Source organism: Geotrypetes seraphini, chromosome 3 (assembly GCF_902459505.1).
Source record: "Geotrypetes seraphini chromosome 3, aGeoSer1.1, whole genome shotgun sequence".
Lineage (NCBI taxonomy): Eukaryota > Metazoa > Chordata > Amphibia > Gymnophiona > Dermophiidae > Geotrypetes > Geotrypetes seraphini.
Window position 1 is genome coordinate 82,337,286 of NC_047086.1, and position 23,859 is coordinate 82,361,144.

Below are 23,859 nucleotides of genomic sequence, written 5' to 3' on the forward strand. Positions count from 1 at the left end.
ACTGAAGAGTGTCCAGAATGGCTCCGATGAATTAGAGATTCTGAGAGGGCTGAAGTTGAGACTTGGGAAAGTTGATCTCGTATCTCAAACTTTGTAGGAACCACATAGTCCATTGGGTCGCTACAATAACCCCTTGATATGTGGAATCCTTGATGAGCCAAACATCCATGTAAGGGAATACCTGAAGACCATGGTTCCTGAGAGCCGCCACCACCACTACCAGGCACTTGGTGAACACTCTGGGCGATGAAGCAAGGCCAAAAGGTAGTACTCTGTTTTGATAAAGTAGATTCCACACCCAAAATCTGAGGTATTGACGGGAGGCTCGGTGGATGGGAATATGAGTGTAAGCCTCCTTGAGATCCAGAGAGCATAACCAGTCGTTCTGATCTAGGAGAGTATAAAGGGATGTCAGAGATAACATGCAAAATTTTTCCCTGACCAAAAATTTGTTGAGGGCCCTGAGGTCCAAAATGGGCCGCAGATCGCCCGTCTTCTTCAGAACAAGGAAGTAGCGGGAGTAAAATCCCTTGTTCTGCTGTTCCAAGGGAACTGGCTCAATGGCATGGAGAAGCAGCAGAGCTTGAGCTTCCTGAAGAAGAAGAGCGGTCTGGGATGGAATGGAAGGATACTCTCTTGGAGGAAGGTCTGGAGGAACCTGAGTGAAATGAAAAGAGTATCCTTCCCTGATGACTGCATAGACAGAACGGTGGAGGATATGCTCTGTTTTAAACAGTCAAAAAGGCTGAGAAGCCTTAGGAGCAGCCGGAGGCTAAGGCTTTTATTGCTTTGGAGCCTGTTGCTTCTTGGGAGGCGGACGATTGTAAGGAGCCGGCCTCAGAGTAAACCGCCTCTAGTAGATGAAAGGAGTACGAGTAGGCTTTGGAAAAGCCGGCTTAGGCTTGGGTCTGACAAGAGAGGCAAAGGATTTCTCTTGGTCAGATAACTTTTGGTGACCGCCTCTATGGACTCATCAAAGAGGTCATTGCCCACACAAGGAACATTAGCCAAGCGGTCTTGAAGATTGGAGTCCATGTCAATGGTGCAAAGTCAGGCAATATGACGCATAGCCACTGAACAAGCAGTTGCCCTGGCAGCTTGAAGAAAATACAGTCGAAGTTGAAACATAGAAGCGACAACTTCTTGAAATTCAAATTGCAACTGTGGATCCAGATAACCTTGGAATTTAGGAAGAATACCAAGGAAAAATTTGAGGTAATTAACAAAGGAAAAAATATAGTTGAGGACTTTGGAGGACATCATGGCATTTTGGTACATCTGACGATCAAACTTGTCCATGGTCTTGCCCTCCCGACCAGGAGGAACTGCGACATAAACTCTGGATGGACGTGAACGTTTCAGAGAAGATTCCACAAAAAGGGATTGATGAGACAATTGGGAATTGTCAAAACCTGGACAGTGCACAGTCTTATATCTGGAGTTCAACTTTCCTGGAACCACAGGAATAGAAAAAGGAGTTTCCAAGCACCTTGTAAAATCCTGAACCAGGAGAGGATGGAGAGGAAGTTTAAGAGACTCAGCAGGAGGTTGAGGAAATTGCATAACCTCGAGATACTCCTTAGAATATTTGGAACCGGAATCCAGCTTGATAGCCAGGTCAACAGACATCTGACGAAGGAAAGCAGAGAAAGAGAGTTGATCCATGGTGGCCTTGCCTCGAGTAGGACTCTAGGACCTCGAAGTAGCCTGGGTTGAAGAAGAGGCCTCGGCAGGAAAAGAGGCATCAAAGGACCACAGAGACTTGAACGAGGCAACAAACGGTGCTGAACCCTCGAGGTCTAGAAGAGGAGACCTTAATTGAGGTGTCGCTGGATATGGCACAGGTCGACTTTGAGGAAGAAGGATGCTCTTTAGAAGAACTGCGCCTGGAAGAATGCCTCGAAGAAGGCCTCGATCGATGATGAGATCCATGTCTGGAAGGAGATCCATGTCTGGAAGCAGATCTGGAGGATCAAGGAGACTTCGCCCCATAGGTGGAAGCAGTCGTTGGCAGCAAAGAGTGAATGGGGCTAGAAGCCGTTGATCGAAGCTCAGGAGGCTTGATGGAGGAATCTTGAGGCACTCCCAAAGACTCTGCTCCTTGTATGGAGTGTGAGAATTCCTGTCGAGGCACTTGCAAAGAATCGACTCCTTGCTTCAAGTGCATGGATTCCAGACCAGACACTCGCAGAGACTCGACTCCCTGCTTCGAGTGTGAAGCTTCAGCCTGGGGCTTCGAGGAAGGCTCGACCCCGCGAGAGCCTATAGAATGCCCAGGCTGGATTAGAGCAGTTAACTGCAGCCCCAGCTTAGTGAGGAATTGCATAAATTGTTTCTCTAATTTGGTCTGGAAAGAAGCCGGCAAGGTGGGATCCGGATCTGAAATCAGCCCACCTGCCTTGGCTGGAGGTACCCTGGTGCCAGGAGGAAGATGCTTCGACTTCGGAGTCGTGGCAATCTTCAACACTACCGCAGAGATCTTCTGCTGTGATACCTGACCTGAGGAGACAGGGGAAGACACAGGAGAAGGACTCGAGGCAAGAACCGCTGCAAACGAGGATGGCTAGATGATGCTCGAGGTCAAGGCAGGCTTTGAGGTCGAGGCTGTCAAGGCAGACTTCGAAGTCGAGGCCATCGAGGAAGGAAGACCTCTCGAAGTCGAGGCCAAGATTGAGGTACAAGAACCCTAGGCTACAGTCGACGAGGTCGAGGTCATGGCTGAAGAGTCCATCCCGAAAAGCTTCTGTACCAACAGACGACGACGCTTAAGGGCCCGAGGTTGAAGAGTAGCACAGCACTCGCACGACTTCGGTAGGTGGTCAGGCTCGAGGCACCAACGGTGAGGGTCCGTGAGAGAAATCGCATGCTAGCACTGGCTACACTTCTTGAAGCCCATGAACAGCCGGGACACAGGCCGAAAAGAAGCTGCGAAAGAGTCGAGGCCCCCGGGCTGCAGCCACGTGGCTGGCCCGGTAAATTATATGAATGGAAAAAAATTTAAAGTTCGTTTTTTGTTTTTAAATCAAATTAAAATAAGAAACACATCGATTCGTGAAGAAAATAAACACAAACTGCGGTGAGAGAAGGCACAAACGACGAAGTAAACCGGAGAGAGAGCCAAGAAACAGATTTCTCGGCTCCGCATAAAACTAAGAACTGAGGAGACTAGCCCCGCGTGCTGGGTGGGAAGGCACTCGCGCATGCGCGGTACAGATCACTCGAAACTTCGAGTTTCTTCAAGCAAGTCTGCTTGGAGTCTTCCGTATCCGGGCTTTGTGGATGACGTCACCCACATGTGAGAATACCTACATGTGAGAATACATGCCTGCTTGTCCTGTTATAATAAACTCCTCGGTGCATAAAATAACACTGGCTCAGGAGCACAAAACCTCAAAAGGGCAGTTAGGGCTCAATTAGTTACAAACCAGGTTAGATGCAAGACTGTTAACCTCTCATCCATCTGCTTGGGAGACAGAGGAAATGCTGAACATTCCATGTTGCATAATACCCTTAAGGGACAAGTCATAAGAACTATTTTCTTCCCGTTTCCATCTGCAGAAGAGGGACAGAACCCATTGATCTGGACTGATCTGTTAACACAGTTACTTACCGTAACATGTGTTATCCAGGGACAGCAGGCAGATATTCTTGACTGATGGGTGACGGCACCGACAGAGCCCCGGTATGGACAATTTTAGAGTGATTGCACTCTAAGAACTTAGAAAGTTCTAGTTAGGCCGCACCGCGCGTGCACGAGTGCCTTCCCGCCCGACGAAGGCGCGCGGTCCCCAGTTAGGATAAGCCAGCTAAGAAGCCAACCCGGGGAGGTGGGAGGGACGCAAGAATATCTGCCTGCTGTCCCTGGATAACACCTGTTACGGTAAGTAACTGTGCTTTATCCCAAGACAAGCTGGCAGCATATTCTTGACTGATGGATGACCTCCAAGCTAACAAAAAGAGGGATGGAGGGAAGGTTGGCCATTAGGAAAACAAATTTTGTAAAACAGATTGGCTGAAGTGTCCATCCCATCTGGAGAATGTATCCAGACAATAGTGAGATGTAAAAGTATGAACTGAGGACCAAGTAGCAGCCTTGCAGATTTCCTCAATGGAAGTGGAACGGAGGAAAGCTACAGACGCTGCCATAGCTCTAACCTTTTGGCCCGTGACAGAACCTTCCAGTGTCAGGCCTGACTGAGCATAACAGAATGAAACGCAAGCAGCAAGCCAATTGGATAGGGTGCGTTTAGATACAGGATGACCCAACTTGTTAGGATCAAAGGACAAAAACAGTTGAGGAGATGATCTGTGAGGTTTGGTGCGTTCAAGATAGTAAGCCAAAGCACGTTTACAGTCCAAGGTATGCAAAGCCTGTTCACCTGGATGAGAATGAGGCTTTGGAAAAAATACAGGTAGGACAATGGACTGATTAAGATGAAAGTCAGACACAACCTTAGGGAAAAACTTAGAATGTGTACGGAGGACCAACTTATCATGGTGAAAAACAGTGAAAGGTGGATCGGCCACTAGTGCATGTAGCTCACTGACCCTCCTAGCAGAAGTGAGAGCTATAAGGAAGACCACTTTCCAAGTAAGAAATTTGAAATGCGCTGTGGCCAAAGGTTCAAAAGGAGGCTTCATTAAAGCAGAAAGAACCACATTGAGATCCCAGACTACAGGAGGGGGCTTAAGAGGTGGTTTCACATTGAAAAGGCCCCTCTTGAACCTAGAAACCAAAGGATGAGCCGAGAGGGGTTTTCCATGAATTGGCTCATGAAAGGCAGCAATGGCACTAAGATGAACTCTGATGGAAGTAGATTTGAGATCAGAGTCAGACAAGGAAAGAAGATAGTCCAACACCAGTTCCACTGCAAGAGACATGGGATTATGGTGATGTAAGAGGCACCAGGAAGAAAACCGAGACCACTTCTGTTGATAACACTGAAGCGTGGCCGGCTTCCTGGAAGCATCAATGATAGAACGGACAGGCTGAGAAAGGAGTGAGTGAGCTGAAGTCAGCCCGAGAGATACCAAGCTGTCAGGTGCAGAGACTGTAAGTTGGGATGCAGTAGCGTCTGCTGATGCTGAGTAAGCAGAGAAGGAAACAGTGGAAGAAGTATGGGTTCCCTGGAACTGAGTTGAAGTAGAAGGGAGAACCAATGGAGCGTGGAGCGATGAGAATCATGGTGGCTTGTTCCCTCTTGAGCTTGAACAATGTCCGCAGCATGAGCGGTAGAGGAGGAAATGCATATAGGAAGAGATTGGTCCAATCCAGGAGAAATGCATCGGGTGCCAGACGGTGAGGAGAGGAGAGTCTGGAGCATCTTTAAAAAGGGATCAAGAGGTGACCCGGGAAACTACAGACCAGTGAGTTTGACTTCGGTTCCGGGGAAACTGACGGAAGCACTGATTAAAGAACACATCGATGAACATCTGGAAAGAAACGAACTTTTGAAAACAACCCAACATGGTTTCTGCAGGGGGAGATCGTGCCTAACGAACTTATTGCACTTCTTCGAAGGAATTAACAAACGGATGGACAGAGGAGACCCCATAGACATCATATACCTTGATTTCCAAAAAGCCTTTGACAAGGTGCCTCACGAACGTCTACTCCGGAAACTGAAGAACCATGGAGTGGACGGAGACGTACATAGATGGATCAGAAACTGGTTGGCGGGTAGGAAACAGAGGGTAGGGGTGAAGGGCCACTACTCGGACTGGATGGGGGTCACGAGTGGTGTTCCGCAGGGCTCAGTGCTCGGGCCGCTGCTATTTAATATATTCATAAATGATCTAGAAACAGGCACGAAGTGTGAGATAATAAAATTTGCAGACGATACAAAACTATTTAGTGGAGCTGGGACTAAAGAGGAATGCGAAGAATTGCAAAGGGACTTGAACAAATTGGGGGAATGGGCGGCGAGATGGCAGATGAAGTTCAACGCTGAGAAATGTAAAGTATTGCATGTTGGAAACAGAAACCCGAGGTACAACTATACGATGGGAGGGATATTATTGAATGAGAGCAACCAAGAAAGGGACTTGGGGGTAATGGTGGACATGACAATGAAGCCGACGGCACAGTGCGCAACAGCCGCTAAGAAAGCAAATAGAATGCTAGGCATAATCAAGAAGGGTATTACAACAAGGACAAAAGAAGTTATCCTGCCATTGTATCGGGCGATGGTGCGCCCGCATCTGGAATACTGCATCCAATATTGGTCTCCGTACCTTAGGAAGGATATGGCGTTACTCGAGAGGGTTCAGAGGAGAGCGACACGCTTGATAAAAGGGATGGAAAACCTCTCATACGCTGAGAGATTGGAGAAACTGGGTCTCTTTTCCCTGGAGAAGAGGAGACTTAGAGGGGATATGATAGAGACTTATAAGATCATGAAGGGCATAGAGAGAGTAGAGAAGGACAGATTCTTCAAACTTTCGAAAAATAAAAGAACAAGAGGACACTTGGAAAAGTTGAAAGGGGACAGATTTAAAACGAATGCTAGGAAGTTCTTCTTTACCCAACGAGTGGTGGACACCTGGAATGCGCTTCCAGAGGGAGTAATAGGGCAGAGTACAGTACAGGGGTTTAAGAAAGGATTGGACAATTTCCTGCTGGAAAAGGGGATAGAGGGGTATAAATAGAGGATTACTGCACAGGTCCTGGACCTGTTGGGCCGCCGCGTGAGCGGACTGCTGGGCATGATGGACCTCAGGTCTGACCCAGCAGAGGCATTGCTTATGTTCTTATGTTATGTAAAACAGGGGCAGCTGAAAATTGTGAGGAGCTGCAAAAAGGTCCACTTGAGGAGTGCCCCACTGAGCGAAAATGGACTGGAGAGTCAAAGGGTCGAGAGTCCATTCGTGAGGTTGGAGAATTCTGCTGAGATTGTCTGCCAAGGAATTCTGTTCCCCTTGAATGTAGACCGCCTTCAGGAATAAATGACGAGCTGTCGCCCAAGACCAAATCTGTTGGGCTTCCTGACACAACAGGCGAGAGCCCGTCCCTCCCTATTTGTTGATGTAGTACATTGCAACTTGATTTTCTGTGCAAATGAGAAGTACTTGAGGAGAGAGAAGGCCTTGAGGGCATAAAACATCGCTCGGAGTTCCAGGAAATTGATGTGGTGTTTCTTTTCCTGGGTAGTCCAAAACCCCTGAGTTTGGAATTCGTTCAGGTGAGCTCCCCAGGCATAAGGGGATGCGTCTGTGGTGATCACAAAATGATGAGGAGGTAGATGGAACAGTAGACCTCTGGATAGATTTGAAGATGTCAACCACCAAAGAAGCGACTGTCGAAGAGACGAGGTCACAGATATGTGTTGTGAACAAGGATCTGTCGCTTGTGACCACTGAGTCGCTAGGGTCCATTGAGGAGTACGCAGGTGGAGACGTGTGAAGGGTGTGACGTACTGTGGAGGCCATGTGCCCCAAGAGCACCATCATGTGATTTGCAGAAATGGTAGTCCGTTGAACCACCTGCTGACAGAGATGAAGGATGGTGTGAAGGCGGTTTGATGGAAGAAACGCCCTCATCAGAACAGTGTCCAGAATGGCTCCAATGAATTGAAGTCGCTGAGTTGAAATGAGGTGCGACTTGGGTAGATTGATTTCGAACCCCAACAGTCGAAGGAAGTGAATAGTCTGATTGGTGGCAAGCAGAACCGCCTGAGGTGTATGAGCCTTGATCAGCCAGTCGTCTAGATAAGGGAAGACTTGAAAGTTGTGAGAGCGGAGATAGGCCGCTACCACAATCAGACATTTGGTGAACACCCTGGGAGAGGAGGCCAGACCGAAGGGTAACACCTTGTACTGATAATGATGTTGGTTGATGAGAAAGCGTAGATATTGCCTGGACGTCAGATGGATAGGAATGTGTGTGTAAGCCTCTTTGATATCGAGGGAGCATAGCCAGTCGCCCTGAGAGAGAAGAGGGTAGAGGGTGGCAAGAGAGAGCATTTTGAACTTCTCCTTGACCAAACATTTGTTGAGATCTCTGAGATCTAAGATAGGTCTGAGGTCTCCGGTCTTTTTGGGAACTAGAAAGTACCGGGAGTAAAATCCCTGGCCTCGCTGATCTTGAGGAACTTCTTCGATGGCATTGAGAAGAAGGAGGGATTGAACCTCTTGAGCGAGAAGGAAGGACTGAGACTTCTTGGAAGCAGACTCTTTTGGCAGGCCTAACGGCGGAGGAGTCTGGAAATTGAGGGAGTAGCCGTGGGCTATGATCGAGAGCACCCACTGGTCGGTGGTGATTACTTCCCATCGAGAGTGAAAAATGTTTAGTCGACCTCCATTGGTCTGTGGAAGAGGACAGGAGGGAAGAGGACAGGAGGGAGGAAGACTGGCAATGCCCCGGAGAAAGGAGTCAAAAGGGCTGCATCGGCTTAGTTTGAGGGACAGGCTTTATGGTAGGCAGCTGTTGCTGGCGAGCCTGTTGGTGCTGTTGGCGTTGCCTCCGAGGTTGAGGAGGATGAGGCTGAACCGGCCGAGCAGAAAACCGCCTCTGATACGATGGCTGTTGTCTAAATGGACGAGGAGGAGGAGGCTTCTTCTTATTTTTCAATAAGGTATCCCACCTCGTCTCATGGGCAGAAAGCTTTTGAGTGGTGGTATCCATGGATTCTCCAAACAGCTCATCCCCCAGGCAGGGAGCATTGGCAAGACGGTCCAGGTCTGAGACTCGAAGCTATGCCAATCGTCTCATCGCTACCGACAAAGCAGTGGCTAGGGAGGTCAGTTCAAAAGTATCATAGATGGAACAGACCATAAACTTCCTGAGTTGCAAGAGACTGGACGTGCATTGTTGAAATGCAGGAAGCTTGCGGTCCGGAATATACTTTTGAAAAGTGGCTACCTGTTGGATCAGAAGTTTCAGGTAAAAAGAGAAGTGAAACGCGTAATTACCTGAACGGTTGGCCAACATCACGTTTTGGTAAAGTCGTTTACCAAATTTATCCATGGCCTTGCCCTCTCTGCCAGGAGGGACAGAGGCATATACACTAGAGCCTGTAGATTTTTTGAGGGTTGACTCCACCAGCAGAGATTCATGGGGAAGCTGATGTTTGTCAAACCCTGGAATAGAAATCACTTTATAAAGCGATTCCAGTTTCCTAGGGACTCCTGGAATGGTTAGAGGAGTTTCTAAATTCTTGTAAAAAGTTTCCCGCAAGATGTCATGGAGGGGTAACTTCAAAAATTCTTTAGGAGGCTGGTCAAAATCCAAAGCATCGAGAAATGCCTTGGATTTTTTTGAGTCAGACTCTAGGGGGATTGAAAGGGTGTCTGACATCTCCTTAAGAAACTTGGTGAAGGACGAGTGCTCTAGCTTACTAGCAGGATCCTGCACCGGATGGATCATCCTCTTCCGATGAATAATCATCCCACAAATCAGGGTCCCGTACCGATGGAAGACGGCCCTGAGAAAGGGGAGTAGAGGATTCGGTATGCTTGGTTTTGCGAATCCGATTTCCCTGAACGCATCGATACTGTACCCGGTGACTGTACAACGGTACGGGTGTCAGAGAACGGTACCAGATCAGAAGCCGAGTAAGCAGTATGCCGAAGAGACTTTGGCTCTGCCGACAGAACAGGCATCGATACGGAAGATGCAGATTTTTGCGGTACCGATAACGTCGATGCTGATAAAATAGGCTGGTTGACAATCGGCACCGAAGGCTCAGTAGGTACCGACACTGGAAGGTTCGGAGTCAGCAGAGCCGGGAGCAATTGTTGCAATTGCTCCTTAAGCTGGACCTGTAGGATGGATGCAATACGCTCATCCAGAGTCGGTCCCGATGGCACCGGTACCGGTTTTTTCTTGCTCGGTACCTGCGGTGCAGCTCGACGCTCAGGTGAAGTCGATACCGATGAAGAGGCAGTAACTTCAATGGGAGCGGAGCGCTTGCGGGGCCGGCGCGCAGTCTGCAGGACTTGGCTCACTGCATGTTCGACTGGCAGGCCGAGAACAGTAGGGGATGGCTTCTTAGCCGGCTTACCTACCGGGTGCGACACCGGGGATGGATCTTGCGGTGTCGACACCACCAGTGTCGACTTGGAGGAAGTTGCAGGAGTCGATGCCGGTGGAACTTCCATAGCGGTACCGAAGAGAATCCGCTGCTGTATTTGGCGATTTTTCAGAGTTCTCTTTTGAAGAGAACTATAGCGGGTGCACGTTTCAGCCCTATGGTCCGGACCCAGACACTGAAGGCACCACTTGTGCGGGTCGGATAAAGATATAGGGCGCGCACACCGCTGACACTTTTTAAAATCCGGTGAAGGGGGCATGAAGGGAAAAACGGCCGTAGCAAAATCAAAGCCCGAGGCTTCGATGGTGCCAACAGGCCCCGCCGGGGCCGACCGAAAAAAATCGAAAAAAATTGATATTTTTTTTTTTTTTTTACACAAACGAAAGAAAACAAGAAAGAGAGCAAATCTCGAAGAAAAAATAACGCGCGAGCGGGAAGGCGAGTATCAAGGAAAAAATTTCCAACAGCCATTGGAAACACGCGTCTTCTTAGCTCCGCGGAAACTAAGAAACTGGGGACCGCGCGCCTTCATCGGGCGGGAAGGCACTCGCGCACGCGCGGTGCAGCCTAACTAGAACTTTCTAAGTTCTTAGAGTGCAATCACTCTAAAATTGTCCGTACCGGGGCTCCGTCGGTGCCGTCACCCATCAGTCAAGAATATGCTGCCTGCTTGTCCTGGGATAAAAGATGCTATGGACAAGAAATCTAGGCCAAAAATAAATAAATATAGAAAAAGTTAAGCCTAGATAGGCCTGAGAAAGAAAATATTGATAAGGGTATATGGTTACCAAGTTTTATTAACTACTACATCTCTGAACAAAACTTACAGTATATACTCAAATATAAACCGATCCAAATATAAAAAGAGGTAACCTTATTCCCCCTAAAAAGGAGAGAAAAAGGTTCACTCGATTAAACTGATGGTTTATATTCAAATACCAGTATAGGGCAGAAGCGACCCCTCCTCCCTTCCCAGGTGTCCCGTCTATCAGATCTACAGCCAAACAGCTAGCCAATATGCCATCCTTCCCAGAACAGCCCCCCTCCCAGACCAACCATAGGCCTGCAGTACTGCCCCGGTGGTCCAGTGGAACGGGGAACTGGAATTGCCTTCAATCCCTCCCTCCTGGCGACTCTGCAACTAGCCTGCTTCTCCCCTCCCAGTATCCTCTGCAGGTCTCACGAAGTTTGCCCGGGATCTTGCAGCAGTTATTTTTTCACTACAGAAATTGCCAGGCAGGAGTGTAAAGGGATCGCTCATGTCCTGCCTCACTGTTGAACCATCAGGGACCTAAGGTAGACCTGCAGGGAGGGCTAGTTGCACAAAGTCGCCAGGAGGGAGGAATTGACGGCAGCTCCAGCTCCCCACAACACTGGATCACCAGGACAGTACTGGAGGCCCGCAGTGGGTCTAGGTCTAGGATAAGGTTAGCTCAAATATAAACAAACAGAGATAACCCCCCCCCCCCCCCATTTTGGGGCCATTTTATAGGCCCAAAAATCTGTTTATATTTAAGTATATATGGTATAAACAATCAAGTAATATTTCTTTCAACAGCTATTTAAACAAAAATACTTTAAATTTCTAGGATACATCTTGAATGATAGAAATTAAATCATGTACAGTGCAGGAGTATCTAAGTGTGCTGAAAACCTTGTAATATTCTTATATTCCACCAACAGAAGGTTCCATGTTAAACAAACAAAAAAAAGATTTAAAAAAACTTAAAATCTGCTCAAAGAATACATTAGTAACACAATACCCTTGTAAGTCGATTTCTTAGTGTACTTTGCACATTTAGGTTCATATACTTCCTCATCTTCGGATGATGAAAATTGTTCATAATATCTAGGTTCATATACTTCCTCATCTTCGGATGATGAAGATTGTTCATAATATCTCTTGTATCTGTTGAAGCTAGGCTTCTCATACCAGGTATCTGATCTGTACCCACTACTTGGTCCTGGAATGTGAACAAGGTAAGAAGAAAATGAGAACAAATCATGAATATGAACTGAAAGTAACATGAGAGCAGGGAAGGGCACATTCTAAAGTTGTTACTGATTGTAGAGCACTGTCATCTTTATGTCAGTAATACAAAGAGGACTGATTTTTATCTTTGTTTTTATCAATATTAGAGCACTGCCTCCTTTGACTTAGCATTGCCTTCTCTAACCTTTTATTTATTTATTTTTAGTTTTAACCCAACTGACAATGCTGGTTTTTAAAAACCTCCTGGATATGTACTTTCACTTTGTCTTTTTAAACAACCTCTGTTGTTGCCTACCTTGAACAAGTACCTTTCTGATTATTGAAAGATTAGGTTCTTACCTGGATAATCTGTTAATCTTCACAGGTATGTTAAGTGATCAATCCTCAACCACAAACCAGCTTTGCAGAAGTGTGCTACTCACAACTTTCAGCATCTCCCTCAATCCCAGTGGAATGCCCCCTTCAGTTCATACCAAAGCAATTGATCTCCACTGGAATAGAATACAAAGAAGACATCATACAAATCTGTTCTGCTCTGCAACTAATAAACAGAACAATTAACAAGCATTTATAATCATAGCAGCAACAGTGAACCAACCTGCTGTATTCAGCAAAAACAAACAACAAAAGGAGCCAGAAGCTTAACAAGTCACTAACTTGTACAGGATTTCCCTATGCTTAGCCATCTGACTGACAGGAGAACTCCAGGTCTGGAATTTAGAAATAACCAAGGCAGAAAGCAGGCGAATCAGGAATACAGAGGATGGGCCACACAAACTCCTGTTAAGATTGCTAGATAATCCAGGTAAATATCTAATCTTTCATTCTGTTACATCTATACAGGAATCCGTACGTTAGGTGACAGAACAAAACAATGGCTGACTTAGGATGGGACTAAAGAGCCTGTATGCAAGCTTGAGGACCCAAAAGCTGCCACATCCAGTCTGTAAAACTTGGTAAAAGGTATGGAAAACAGACTAAGTAGCTGCTCTATAAATCTCTGCAGGAGAAACTGCCTGAGACTCCACCTATGAAGATGCAACACTCCTGGTCAAATGTGCCTTAAGAGAAACTGGCGGCTGCTTGCCACAGGCAATGTATGTCGACAAAATGGCTATGTGCATCCATCTAGCTATAGAGGCCTTGGACACCGGTCTGCCCTGCCTGAACTGGCTAGTTAGCACAAAAAGATGGTCTAAAAGAAAATTTCTCACATTCAGTTTCTGTAAAATTCTTTATTCTTAGACAAGCAGGCAGCATATTCTAAGGTGTGGGCGACGTCATCCATGGAGTCCGGTACGGACAGTGTTAAAAAAGTGAACTGGTACTTTAAGTTTTAAGAAACTTTGCGACTGCCGGCACCGCAAATACGCGAGTGCATTCCCTCCCAACAGGCTCGAGGTTCCTCAGTTCTTCATTCTCCTCGAAGCAATGAAGTGTGTTTGTGGGCTTCACCCAGTTTTGTGTGCCTTGTGACCCGCTGTGTGTATTTCTAACCTGGCGTTTAATTTTTCCGTCCTTTTTTCATTATTATTAGTTGGGGTTTTTTCCCCCTCACTCAGGCTCCTGTCCTTGTGAGGGCTTTCATTGCCTTGGTGCGAGGCGTTTTTAGTATGGCTATTCAGCCTCCGGTTTCTTTACAAGTTTTATCAGAGTTTAACCTTGCCGAAGCTAGGAGGTCGACGAAAATGATAGGTTTGCGCCAAAAGACGGATCAGGAGAGACTGGAAAGCACAGTTACTTACCGTAACAGTTGTTATCCAGGGACAGCAGGCAGATATTCTCAACATGTGGACGACGTCATCCACGGAGCCCCGCAGAGGACATTCTCACAAGCAGACTTGCTTGAAGATCTTTTAAGAGCTCACGAGTGCTGCACTGCGCATGCGCACGTGCCTTCCCGCCCGAGTCAGGTCGCACATCTCCTCAGTTCAGATAGCTAGCTAAGAAGCCAACCAGGGGAGGTGGTTGGGTTGTGCGAATATCTGCCTGCTGTCCCTGGATAAAGCACAGTTACTTACCGTAACAGGTGTTATCCAGGGACAGCAGGCAGATATTCTTCACGTATGGGTGACGTCACCGACGGAGCCCCGGTACGGACCTTTTTAACTAGAAAGTTCTAGTTGGCCGCACCGCGCATGCGCTGGTGCCTTCCCGCCCGACGGAGGAGTGCGTGGTCTCCAGTTAAGATAAGCCAGCTAAGAAGCCAACCCGGGGAGGTGGGTGGGTCGTAAGAATATCTGCCTGCTGTCCCTGGATAACACCTGTTACGGTAAGTAACTGTGCTTTATCCCAGGACAAGCAGGCAGCATATTCTTCACGTATGGGTGACCTCCAAGCTAACAGAGAGGGAGGGGGGATGGTTGGCCATTAGGAAAATAAATTTTGTAACACAGATTGGCCGAAGTGTCCATCCCGCCTGGAGAAGGCATCCAGGCAGTAGTGAGTAGTGAATGTGTGAACTGAAGACCAAGTGGCCGCCTTGCAGATTTCCTCAATAGGCGTAGAGCGGAGGAAAGCCACAGAAGCAGCCATAGCTCGGATCCTGTGGGCCGTGACAGCTCCTTCCAGCGACAGGCCAGCTCGAGCATAACAGAACGCAATACAGGCAGCAAGCCAATTGGACAGCGTCCGTTTAGATACAGGGTGACCCAGACGGTTAGGATCGAAGGTCAGAAAGAGTTGAGGAGAGGAGCGGTGAGCCCTGGTACGGTCAAGGTAGTACGCCAGGGCACGCTTACAATCCAGCGTGTGAAGAGCCTGTTCCCCAGGATGAGAATGGGGTTTAGGGAAGAAGACAGGCAGTACGATGGACTGGTTGAGGCGAAAGGCTGAAACCACCTTAGGAAGGAATTTAGGATGGGTACGCAGAACCACCTTGTCATGGTGAAAAACAGTGAACGGTGGATCGGCGACCAGTGCATGTAGCTCACTAACCCTCCTGGCAGAGGTGATGGCAATGAGGAAAAGCACCTTCCATGTGAGAAATTTGAGCGAGGTAGTAGCAAGAGGCTCAAAAGGAGGTTTCATGAGGGCTGACAAAACCACATTGAGGTCCCAGACGACGGGGGGAGGCTGAAGAGGTGGTTTGATATTGAAGAGGCCTCTCATGAACCGGGAAACCAGAGGATGAGCCGTGAGGGGTTTTCCAAGAATAGGCTCATGAAACGCAGTGATGGCACAGAGGTGCACTCTGATTGAGGTCGACTTGAGGCCAGCGTCGGAGAGAGAGAGCAAATAGTCCAGTACAGATTCCACCGCCAGAGAGGTGGGATTGTGATGATGAAGGAGACACCAAGCGGAGAACCGGGTCCACTTCTGATGGTAACATTGGAGTGTGGAGGGTTTCCTGGAGGCATCCAAAATGCGACGGACTGGCTGAGACAGGTTTTCTGGAGAGGTCAGCCCGAGAGAAACCAAGCTGTCAGGTGGAGGGAAGACAGATTGGGATGTAGCAGAGACTGATGTTGCTGCGTAAGCAGAGAAGGAAATACAGGAAGAGGAATGGGCTCCCTGGAGCTGAGTTGAAGCAGGAGGGAGAACCAATGTTGTCTGGGCCACCGAGGGGCGATGAGAATCATGGTGGCCCTGTCCTTGCGGAGCTTGAACAGGGTCCGCAACATCAGAGGAAGTGGAGGGAAGGCATAGAGGAACCGATCCGTCCAGTCGAGTAGGAATGCATCCGGGGCCAGACGATGTGGAGAGAAGAGTCTGGAGCAGAACTGGGGCAGCTGATGGTTGTGAGGAGCTGCAAAGAGGTCCACCTGTGGAGTGCCCCATCGAGCAAAGATGGAGTGGAGAGTGGGAGGATCCAGGGTCCACTCGTGAGGTTGAAGGATGCGGCTGAGCTGGTCGGCCAGGGAGTTCTGTTCGCCCTGGATATAGACCGCTTTGAGGAAAAGATTGTGGGCTGTGGCCCAGGTCCAAATTCGGAGGGCCTCCTGACAAAGGAGACGAGATCCGGTGCCGCCTTGCTTGTTGATGTAGTACATGGCGACTTGGTTGTCCGTGCACAGGAGAAGAACCTGAGGATAGAGAAGGTGCTGGAAGGCCTTGAGAGCATAAAACATGGCTCTGAGTTCCAGGAAATTGATGTGATGTTGACGCTCCTGAGGGGTCCAGAGTCCCTGGGTGCGTAGATCCCCTATGTGAGCTCCCCATGCATAGGGGGAGGCATCTGTGGTGATGATCATGGAATGAGGGGGCGGATGAAGAAGGAGGCCCCTGGAAAGATTTGAGGAGTTCAACCACCATTGAAGAGATTGCTGAAGAGACGATGTTACAGAGATGGGATGAGAAAGAGGATCCCTGGTCTGTGACCATTGGTTGGCGAGGGTCCATTGTGGTATTCTCAGATGGAGTCGCGCCAGAGGAACCACATGGACTGTCGAGGCCATGTGACCCAGAAGAATCATCATCTTGCGAGCAGGGATGGATGGTTGGAGGAGTACCTGTCGACAGAGGTGAAGCAGTGTCCGGTGCCGGTCGGCAGGAAGGAACGCTCTCATGGAGTTGGTATCGAGAAGAGCTCCGATGAACTGAAGGCGCTGCGTGGGAAGCAGATGCGACTTGGGATAATTGATCTCGAACCCCAGGAGATGGAGGAAAGAGATGGTGTGGTGAGTGGATTGCAGCACAAGTGGAGCGGTTGTTGCTTTCACCAACCAATCGTCCAAGTAGGGGAACACTTGTAGGTTGTGGGACCTGAGAAAGGCCGCTACCACAATCAGGCATTTGGTGAACACCCTGGGCGATGATGCGAGACCAAAGGGCAGCACCTTGTATTGATAGTGGTGATTCTGAACCTGGAATCGGAGGTAGCGACGTGAAGCCTGATGAATTGGAATGTGGGTGTAGGCCTCCTTGAGGTCCAGGGAACATAGCCAGTCGTGTTGAGAGAGAAGAGGATAAAGTGTGGCAAGGGAGAGCATTCTGAACTTCTCCTTGACCAAACACTTGTTGAGGTTCCTGAGGTCGAGGATAGGACGAAGATCTCCCGTTTTCTTGGGTACCAGGAAGTAGCGGGAGTAAAAACCTTGACCCCTCTGGTCTTGCGGAACTTCTTCGATGGCATTGAGGAGGAGAAGGGATTGGACCTCCCGAAGGAGGAGAGGAATTTGGGAGGAGTGAGAAGCAGACTCTACGGGAGGATGATCTATGGGTAGAGTTTGGAACCTTAGTGAGTATCCGTGACGGATGATGTTGAGAACCCACAGGTCTGACGTGATGGCCTCCCAGCGGTGGAGGAAGATGGTGAGGCGGCCTCCGATAGGCTGAGGAAGAGGCATGGAAGGTTGGAGACTGGCTATGCCCTGGAGAAAGGAGTCAAAAGGGCTGAGGGTTTTTAGTCGAAGGGAGAGGCTTGGTCGCCTGGTGGGACTGAGAACGAGCCTGAGTGTGTTGTTGTTGTTGGCGAGGCCGGCGGGATTGTTGCTGAGGAGGATTCAGCGGCCTGGCAGAGAATCGACGTTGATAAGAGGACTGAGGCCTGTATGGTCGTGCCGGTGGAGTCTTCTTCTTCGGCTTAATGAGGGTGTCCCATCTGGTCTCATGAGCCGAAAGTTTTTGTGTTGTGGTATCAAGAGATTCCCCAAAAAGTTCATCACCAAGGCAGGGCGCGTTGGCGAGACGGTCTTGGTGGTTGACATCAAGGTCAGACACCCTCAACCAGGCTAGGCGTCGCATGGCTACAGCTAGTGCAGAGGCTCGTGAAGTAAGCTCGAAGGAGTCGTAAATCGAGCGCACCATAAATTTTCTGAGCTGAAGGAGGCTGGAAATCTGCTGTTGGAAAAGTGGGATTTTACGCTCAGGTACATACTTTTCCAAAGCAGAAAGTTGTTGGACCAGGTGTTTCATATAAAATGAAAAATGAAACGAGTAATTGTTGGCTCTGTTAGCCAGCATGGCATTCTGGTACAGGCGCTTTCCAAATTTGTCCATAGTTTTTCCCTCTCTGCCAGGAGGGGTGGAGGCATACACACTAGATCCCTGAGATTTCTTTAGAGTGGACTCTACGAGGAGGCTCTCATGGGGCAATTGGGTTTTATCAAATCCCGGGATCGGGATGACCCGGTATAAACTGTCCAGTTTTTTAGGGGCACCTGGGACAGTCAGTGGGGTTTCCAAATTTTTATAAAATGTTTCCCGTAGGATATCATGTACGGGGAGTTTAAGAAATTCCTTGGGAGGTTGGTCGAAGTCCAAGGCTTCTAAAAATGCCTGGGACTTCTTGGAGTCGGACTCAAGTGGGATGGAGAGAGCCGCAGACATCTCCCGAAGGAATTTCGTGAAGGAGGATTGCTCGGGCTTGGAAGTGGTTTCAGCCATAGAGGGTTCCTCATCGGTAGAAGAGGCATCCTCTTCGGTACCGAGTGGGGATTGCTCCCACAGGTCTGGGTCCCTGACAGCCGGTTCAGTATGGCGTGTTTTAGAAAGGGACTTGCCAGATCGCATGGATACGGTGCCGGGGGATGAAGACCGGCGTCGATCCCTGTCCCTGGAGGAATGGTGTCCATCCCGGTCCCGAGATGACCGGCGTCGATCTGGGGCCTGGGTCGGGGCCTCTGCCGAGTAAGTCTGAAGTACAGGCTGAGCAGATAAGACCGGCATGGATGTGTTCAGCGGTACCGAAGGGGTGGATACCGGTGGGGCGGTACCAGGCTCGGTCTGGACTGGTACCGGAAGGAGCGGTGCCAGTATGGTTGGAAGGAGCTGTTGGAGTTGCTTCTGTAGCTGCTCCTGAAGTTTGTCCTGGAGGATGGCCGAGATCCGGTCCTCCAATGGGGGCACCGGTACCGCTTTAGATTTCTTCGGTACCATAGGTGCTGCTCGACGCTCCGGCGATGAGGAGGCCGATGACGAGGCACTCACCGTGATCGGAGCGGAGCGTTTACGGGATCGGCGGGACGTCGGAAGAACCGGTGTCACCGCTGTAACAGGAGGTCGCTCAAGGGAAGTGGAAGGCTTCTTAGCCGGCTTACCTGGCGCTATCGACCCCGAAGGAGGATCAGGCGGTGTCGATGTGGCCGGTGCCGATTTAGGCGGTGCCGTCGACGTCAGGGCCTGCTCCATGGTAGAACCGGCACCGAAAAGAATATTTTGCTGTATTTGCCGGTTCTTAAGTGTGCGTTTCTTGAGAGTTGCACAGCGGGTGCAGGTGTCAGCCCGATGCTCTGGACCCAAACACTGAAGGCACCAGTTGTGCGGGTCAGTCAGAGAGATCGGGCGTGCACACCGCTGGCACTTCTTGAAGCCCGGTTGCGGGGGCATGAAGGGAAACACGGCCTCCGCGAAATCAAACCCGGAGGCTTGTATGATTACAACAGGCCCCGCCGGGGCCGGCTGCAAAAAAGCAAAGAAAAAGACACGAGTTTTTTTTTTTTTTTTTTGAAACGGAAAGTAAAGTCAAAAGACAAAATATAGAACAAAAAGGATCAAAAAATCGCGAGCGGGAAGGCAAAATAGAGTTTTCAACGGCCGTTGAAAGCACATGCGTCTTCTTCGCTCCGCGGAAACGAAGAAACTGGAGACCACGCACTCCTCCGTCGGGCGGGAAGGCACCAGCGCATGCGCGGTGCGGCCAACTAGAACTTTCTAGTTAAAAAGGTCCGTACCGGGGCTCCGTCGGTGACGTCACCCATACGTGAAGAATATGCTGCCTGCTTGTCCTGGGATAATAACTGTTACGGTAAGTAACTATGCTTTATCCCAGGACAAGCAGGCAGCATATTCTCAACATGTGGGTGACCTCTGAGCTAACCAGAATGGGATGGTGGGAGTGTTGGCAATTTAGAAGAATAAATGTTGTAAGACTGACTGGCCAAAATGGCCGTCCCTTCTGGAAAAAGTATCCAGACAATAATGAGAGGTGAAGGTATGAACCAAGGACCAAGTAGCAGCCTTGCAGATTTCCTCAATAGGAGCTGATCTGAGGAAAGCTACAGACGCCGCTATTACTCTAACTCTATGGCCCGTGACTTGACCCTGCAGAGGGAGACCAGCCTATGCACAGCAAAAAGAGATGCAAGTAGCCATCCAGTTGGAGATGGTTCGCTTGGAAACAGGATGCCCCAAATGATTTGGATCGAAAGAGATGAAAAGTTGAGGCGAAGTTCTGTGAGGTTGAGTGCGTTGCAAGTAAAAAGCAAAAGCAGTCCAGAGTATGAAGCGCTATTTCTCCAGGATGAGAATGAGGCTTTGGAAAAAAACAGTGGAAGGACGATGGATTAATTGAGATTAAATTCTGAAACCACCTTAGGTAAGAATTTGGGATGAGTACAAAGGACTACCTTGTCATGATAGAAAACAGTGACAGGTGGATCCGCTACTAAAACTTGTAGCTCACTGACACGTCTAGCAGAGGTGAATGCAATGAGAAAAAACACTTTCCAAGTCATATATTTAAAATGAGCTGTATCTATTGATTCAAATGGAGGTCTCATAAAGTGGGTAAGAACCAGATTGAGGTCCCAAACCACCGGAGGGGGCTTGAGAGGTGGATTGACATTGAAAAGTCCTTTCAAAAATTTGGAAACCAGAGGATAAGCAGAGAGAGGTTTACCTTCAAGAGGCTGATGAAAAGCAGCAATGGAACCGAGGTGGACTCAAATAGATGTAGATTTGAGGCCAGATTAAGATATGTGCAGCAGGTAATCGAAAACTGAAGACAAGGAGGTAGATAGCGGCTCCTTGTGATGAGTTGCACACAAAGTAGAAAATTAGTCCATTTTTAGTTGTAACACTGCCTAGTAGACGGTTTCCTGGAAGCCTCTAGAATGTCTTGAACAGATTGAGAGAACTGTAGAGAGGCAATCAGGTTGAAAGGTACCAAGCTGTTAAGTGCAGAGACTGTAGGTTGGGATGAAGCAGAGACCACTGACTCTGTGTAAGCAGAGAGGGAAAAACTAGTAGAAATAGAGGCTCCCTAGCACTTCAGAGGGTGGTGGTTAATGGTACCCTCTCTAAAACATCGGATGTGACCAGTGGAGTGCCGCAGGGCTCGGTCCTGGGTCCACTCCTTTTCAACATATTCATAGGGGATCTGACTCAAGGGCTTCAAGGTAAAATAACACTATTCGCCGATGGCGCCAAACTATGTAATATAGTAAGTGAATGTAGTTTACAGAATTATATGGCGCAGGACCTGCTTACGTTGGAAAGTTGGCCCTCAACCTGGCAGCTAGGCTTCAATGCTAAGAAATGTAAGGTCATGCACCTCGGAAATGGAAATCCATGCAGGACGTACTTCTTGAATGGAGAAACTTTAACTAGGACTTCAGCAGAACGAGATTTAGGAGTAATCATCAGTGCAGACATGAAAACTGCCAATCAAGTGGAGAAGGCTTCATCTAAGGCAAGGCAGATATTGGGTTGTATCAATAGAAGTTTTGTCAGCCGAAAGCCTGAAGTCATAATGCCGTTGTATAGGGCCATGATGAAACCTCATCTGGAGTACTATGTGCAATTCTGGAGGCCACATTACAGTAAAGATGTGCGCAGAATTGAATCGGTTCAGCGGACAGCCACCAGGATGATCTCGGGGCTCAAGGGTCTCTCGTACGAAGAGAGACTGAACAAATTGCAGCTCTACACTCTCGAGGAACGTAGGGAGAGGGGACACATGATCGAAACATTTAAGTACCTCACGGGACGTGTCGAAGTGGAAGATGATATTTTCTTTCTCAAGGGACTCTCGGCCACAAGAGGGCACCTGCTCAAACTCAGGAGCGGAAAATTTCATGGCGACACCAGAAAGTATTTCTTCACAGAGAGAGTGGTTGATCATTGGAACAAGCTTCCAGTGCAGGTGATCGAGGCAGACAGCGTGCCAGACTTTAAGAATAAATGGGATACCCATGTGGGATCCCTACGAGGATCAAGATAAGGAAATTGGGTCATGATCCCTACGAGGATCAAGATAAGGAAATTGGGTCATTAGGGCATAGACAGGGGGTGGGTAAGCAGAGTGGGCAGACTTGATGGGCTGTAGCCCTTTTCTGCCGTCATCTTCTATGTTTCTATGAGTTGAAGTAGAAGGGATGGTTGTCTGAACCACCGAGGAGCTATCAGAATCATAGTGGCACATTCTGTCTTGAGTTTGACAAGAGTCTTGAGAATCAGAGGGAATGGCGGGAACGCATAGAGAAACTGATTTGTCCATTCCAGAAGGAAAGCATCTGCCTCGAGGCGATAAGGACAGTATATACTTGAGCAAAACTGAGGCAGCTTGTTGTTGTGGGGAGACGCAAAGAGGTCTATCTGAGGAGTGCTCCATTGAGCAAAGACTTGACGTAGAGGCGAGGAATTGAGTGTCCATTTGTAAGGTTGTAGAAGATGACTCAATTTGTCCGCCAAGCAGTTTTGCTTTCCTTGAATGTAGAAAGCTCTGAGGAAAATGTTGTGAAGAACTGCCCACTTCCAAAGTTTCAGAGCTTCTTGACAAGAGAGGGGGAGCTCGTGCCTCCCTGCTTGTTGACATAGTACATGGCGACTTGGTTGTCCGTGTGAACAAGGACTACTTGGTCGTGAAGAAGATGTTGGAAAGCTTTGAGAGCATTGAAGATCGCTCTGAGTTCCAACAGATTGATGTGACACAGACGATCCATGCTGGACCAATGGCCTTGAGTACGGAGACCATCAAGATGAGCCCCCCAAGCATAGGTTGACGAATCTGTTGTGAGAACCTTCTGATGAGGAGGTGTGTGGAACAGTAAGCCTCTGGAAAGATTGGAAGAGAGCATCCACCACTGAAGATACTGTCTCAACGAAGGGGTTGCTGTAATGTGTTGAGAGAGTGGATCGGAAGCTTGCTGCCACTGAGATGCCAGAGCCCACTGAGGAATTCTGAGGTGAAGTCTGGCAAAAGGAGTCACATGAACTGTGACCGACAAGAATCATCATGTGTCTTGCTGATATTGACGAGAGGGAAGATACTTGTTGGTAAAGGTGTATGAGAGTGTCCTGACGTAACTGAGGCAGGAATGCTCCGAGTTGAACCGTGTCCAGGACGGCTCCAATAAACTGTAGAGTTTGGGAAGGATGCAGCTGAGATTTTGGAAAATTGATTTTGAACCCCAGACTTTGAAAAAACGTAATAGTCCATTGGGTCGCAGCAATAACCTCCAGTTGAGACAATGCTTTGATGAGCCAGTCATCCAGGTATGGAAAAACCTGAAGACCCTGTGTCCGCAGGGCTGCAACTACCACAACGAGGCACTTCGTGAAAACCCTGGGGGATTAGGTGAGTCTGAAAGGAAGAACTCAGTATTGAAGATGGAGATTCCCTACTCGAAATCTCAAGAATATGCGAGAGGCTGGATGGATTGGAATATGAGTATAAGCCTCTTTGAGATCTAGAGAGCATAACCAATCCCCTTGATCCATCAGGGGGTACAATGTTGGAAGAGAGAGCATCCAAAATTTATCTTTGACAAGAAATTTGTTGAGGGCTCTGAGATCCAGAATAGGTCGCAAATCCCCGGTCTTCTTTGGGACTAGAAAATAGGAATAAAACCCTGTGTCCCTTTGGCTCATGGGAACCTCCTTGACAGTTCGAAGAAGGGCCTGAGCCTCCTGAAGAAGGGGAAGTTGTGCCACACTGGAAGGAAACTCTCTTGGAGGGAGATCTGGAGGCACTTGAAGGAACTGAAGTGAGTAACCCTCCCAAATGATGGTGAGAACCCAGAGGTCTGATGTAATCTGCTCCCACTGTTGGTAAAAGTGATGGAGCTGACCTCCTATGGGAAGAAGAGACATCTGATGGAGGGAGGTGGACGGTATGCTTAGACCTAGATTGTCAAAAGGACTGCGCTGGCTGAGCTGCAGCAGAGGTCTGAG

General features: G+C 48.6%; 1 protein-coding gene across 1 annotated transcript in view; it reads right to left on the reverse strand.

Annotated features, from left to right (window-relative positions):
• The window catches only part of LOC117356517 (ribonuclease H1-like), a 117,541-nt gene that overhangs the window by 72,755 nt on the left and 20,927 nt on the right, over positions 1 to 23,859 (reverse strand). The window contains exon 3 of the mRNA XM_033935803.1: positions 11,795 to 11,995. Within this exon, the coding sequence (XP_033791694.1) occupies positions 11,795 to 11,995 (201 nt within the window). The remainder of the gene's footprint in view (positions 1 to 11,794; positions 11,996 to 23,859) is intronic.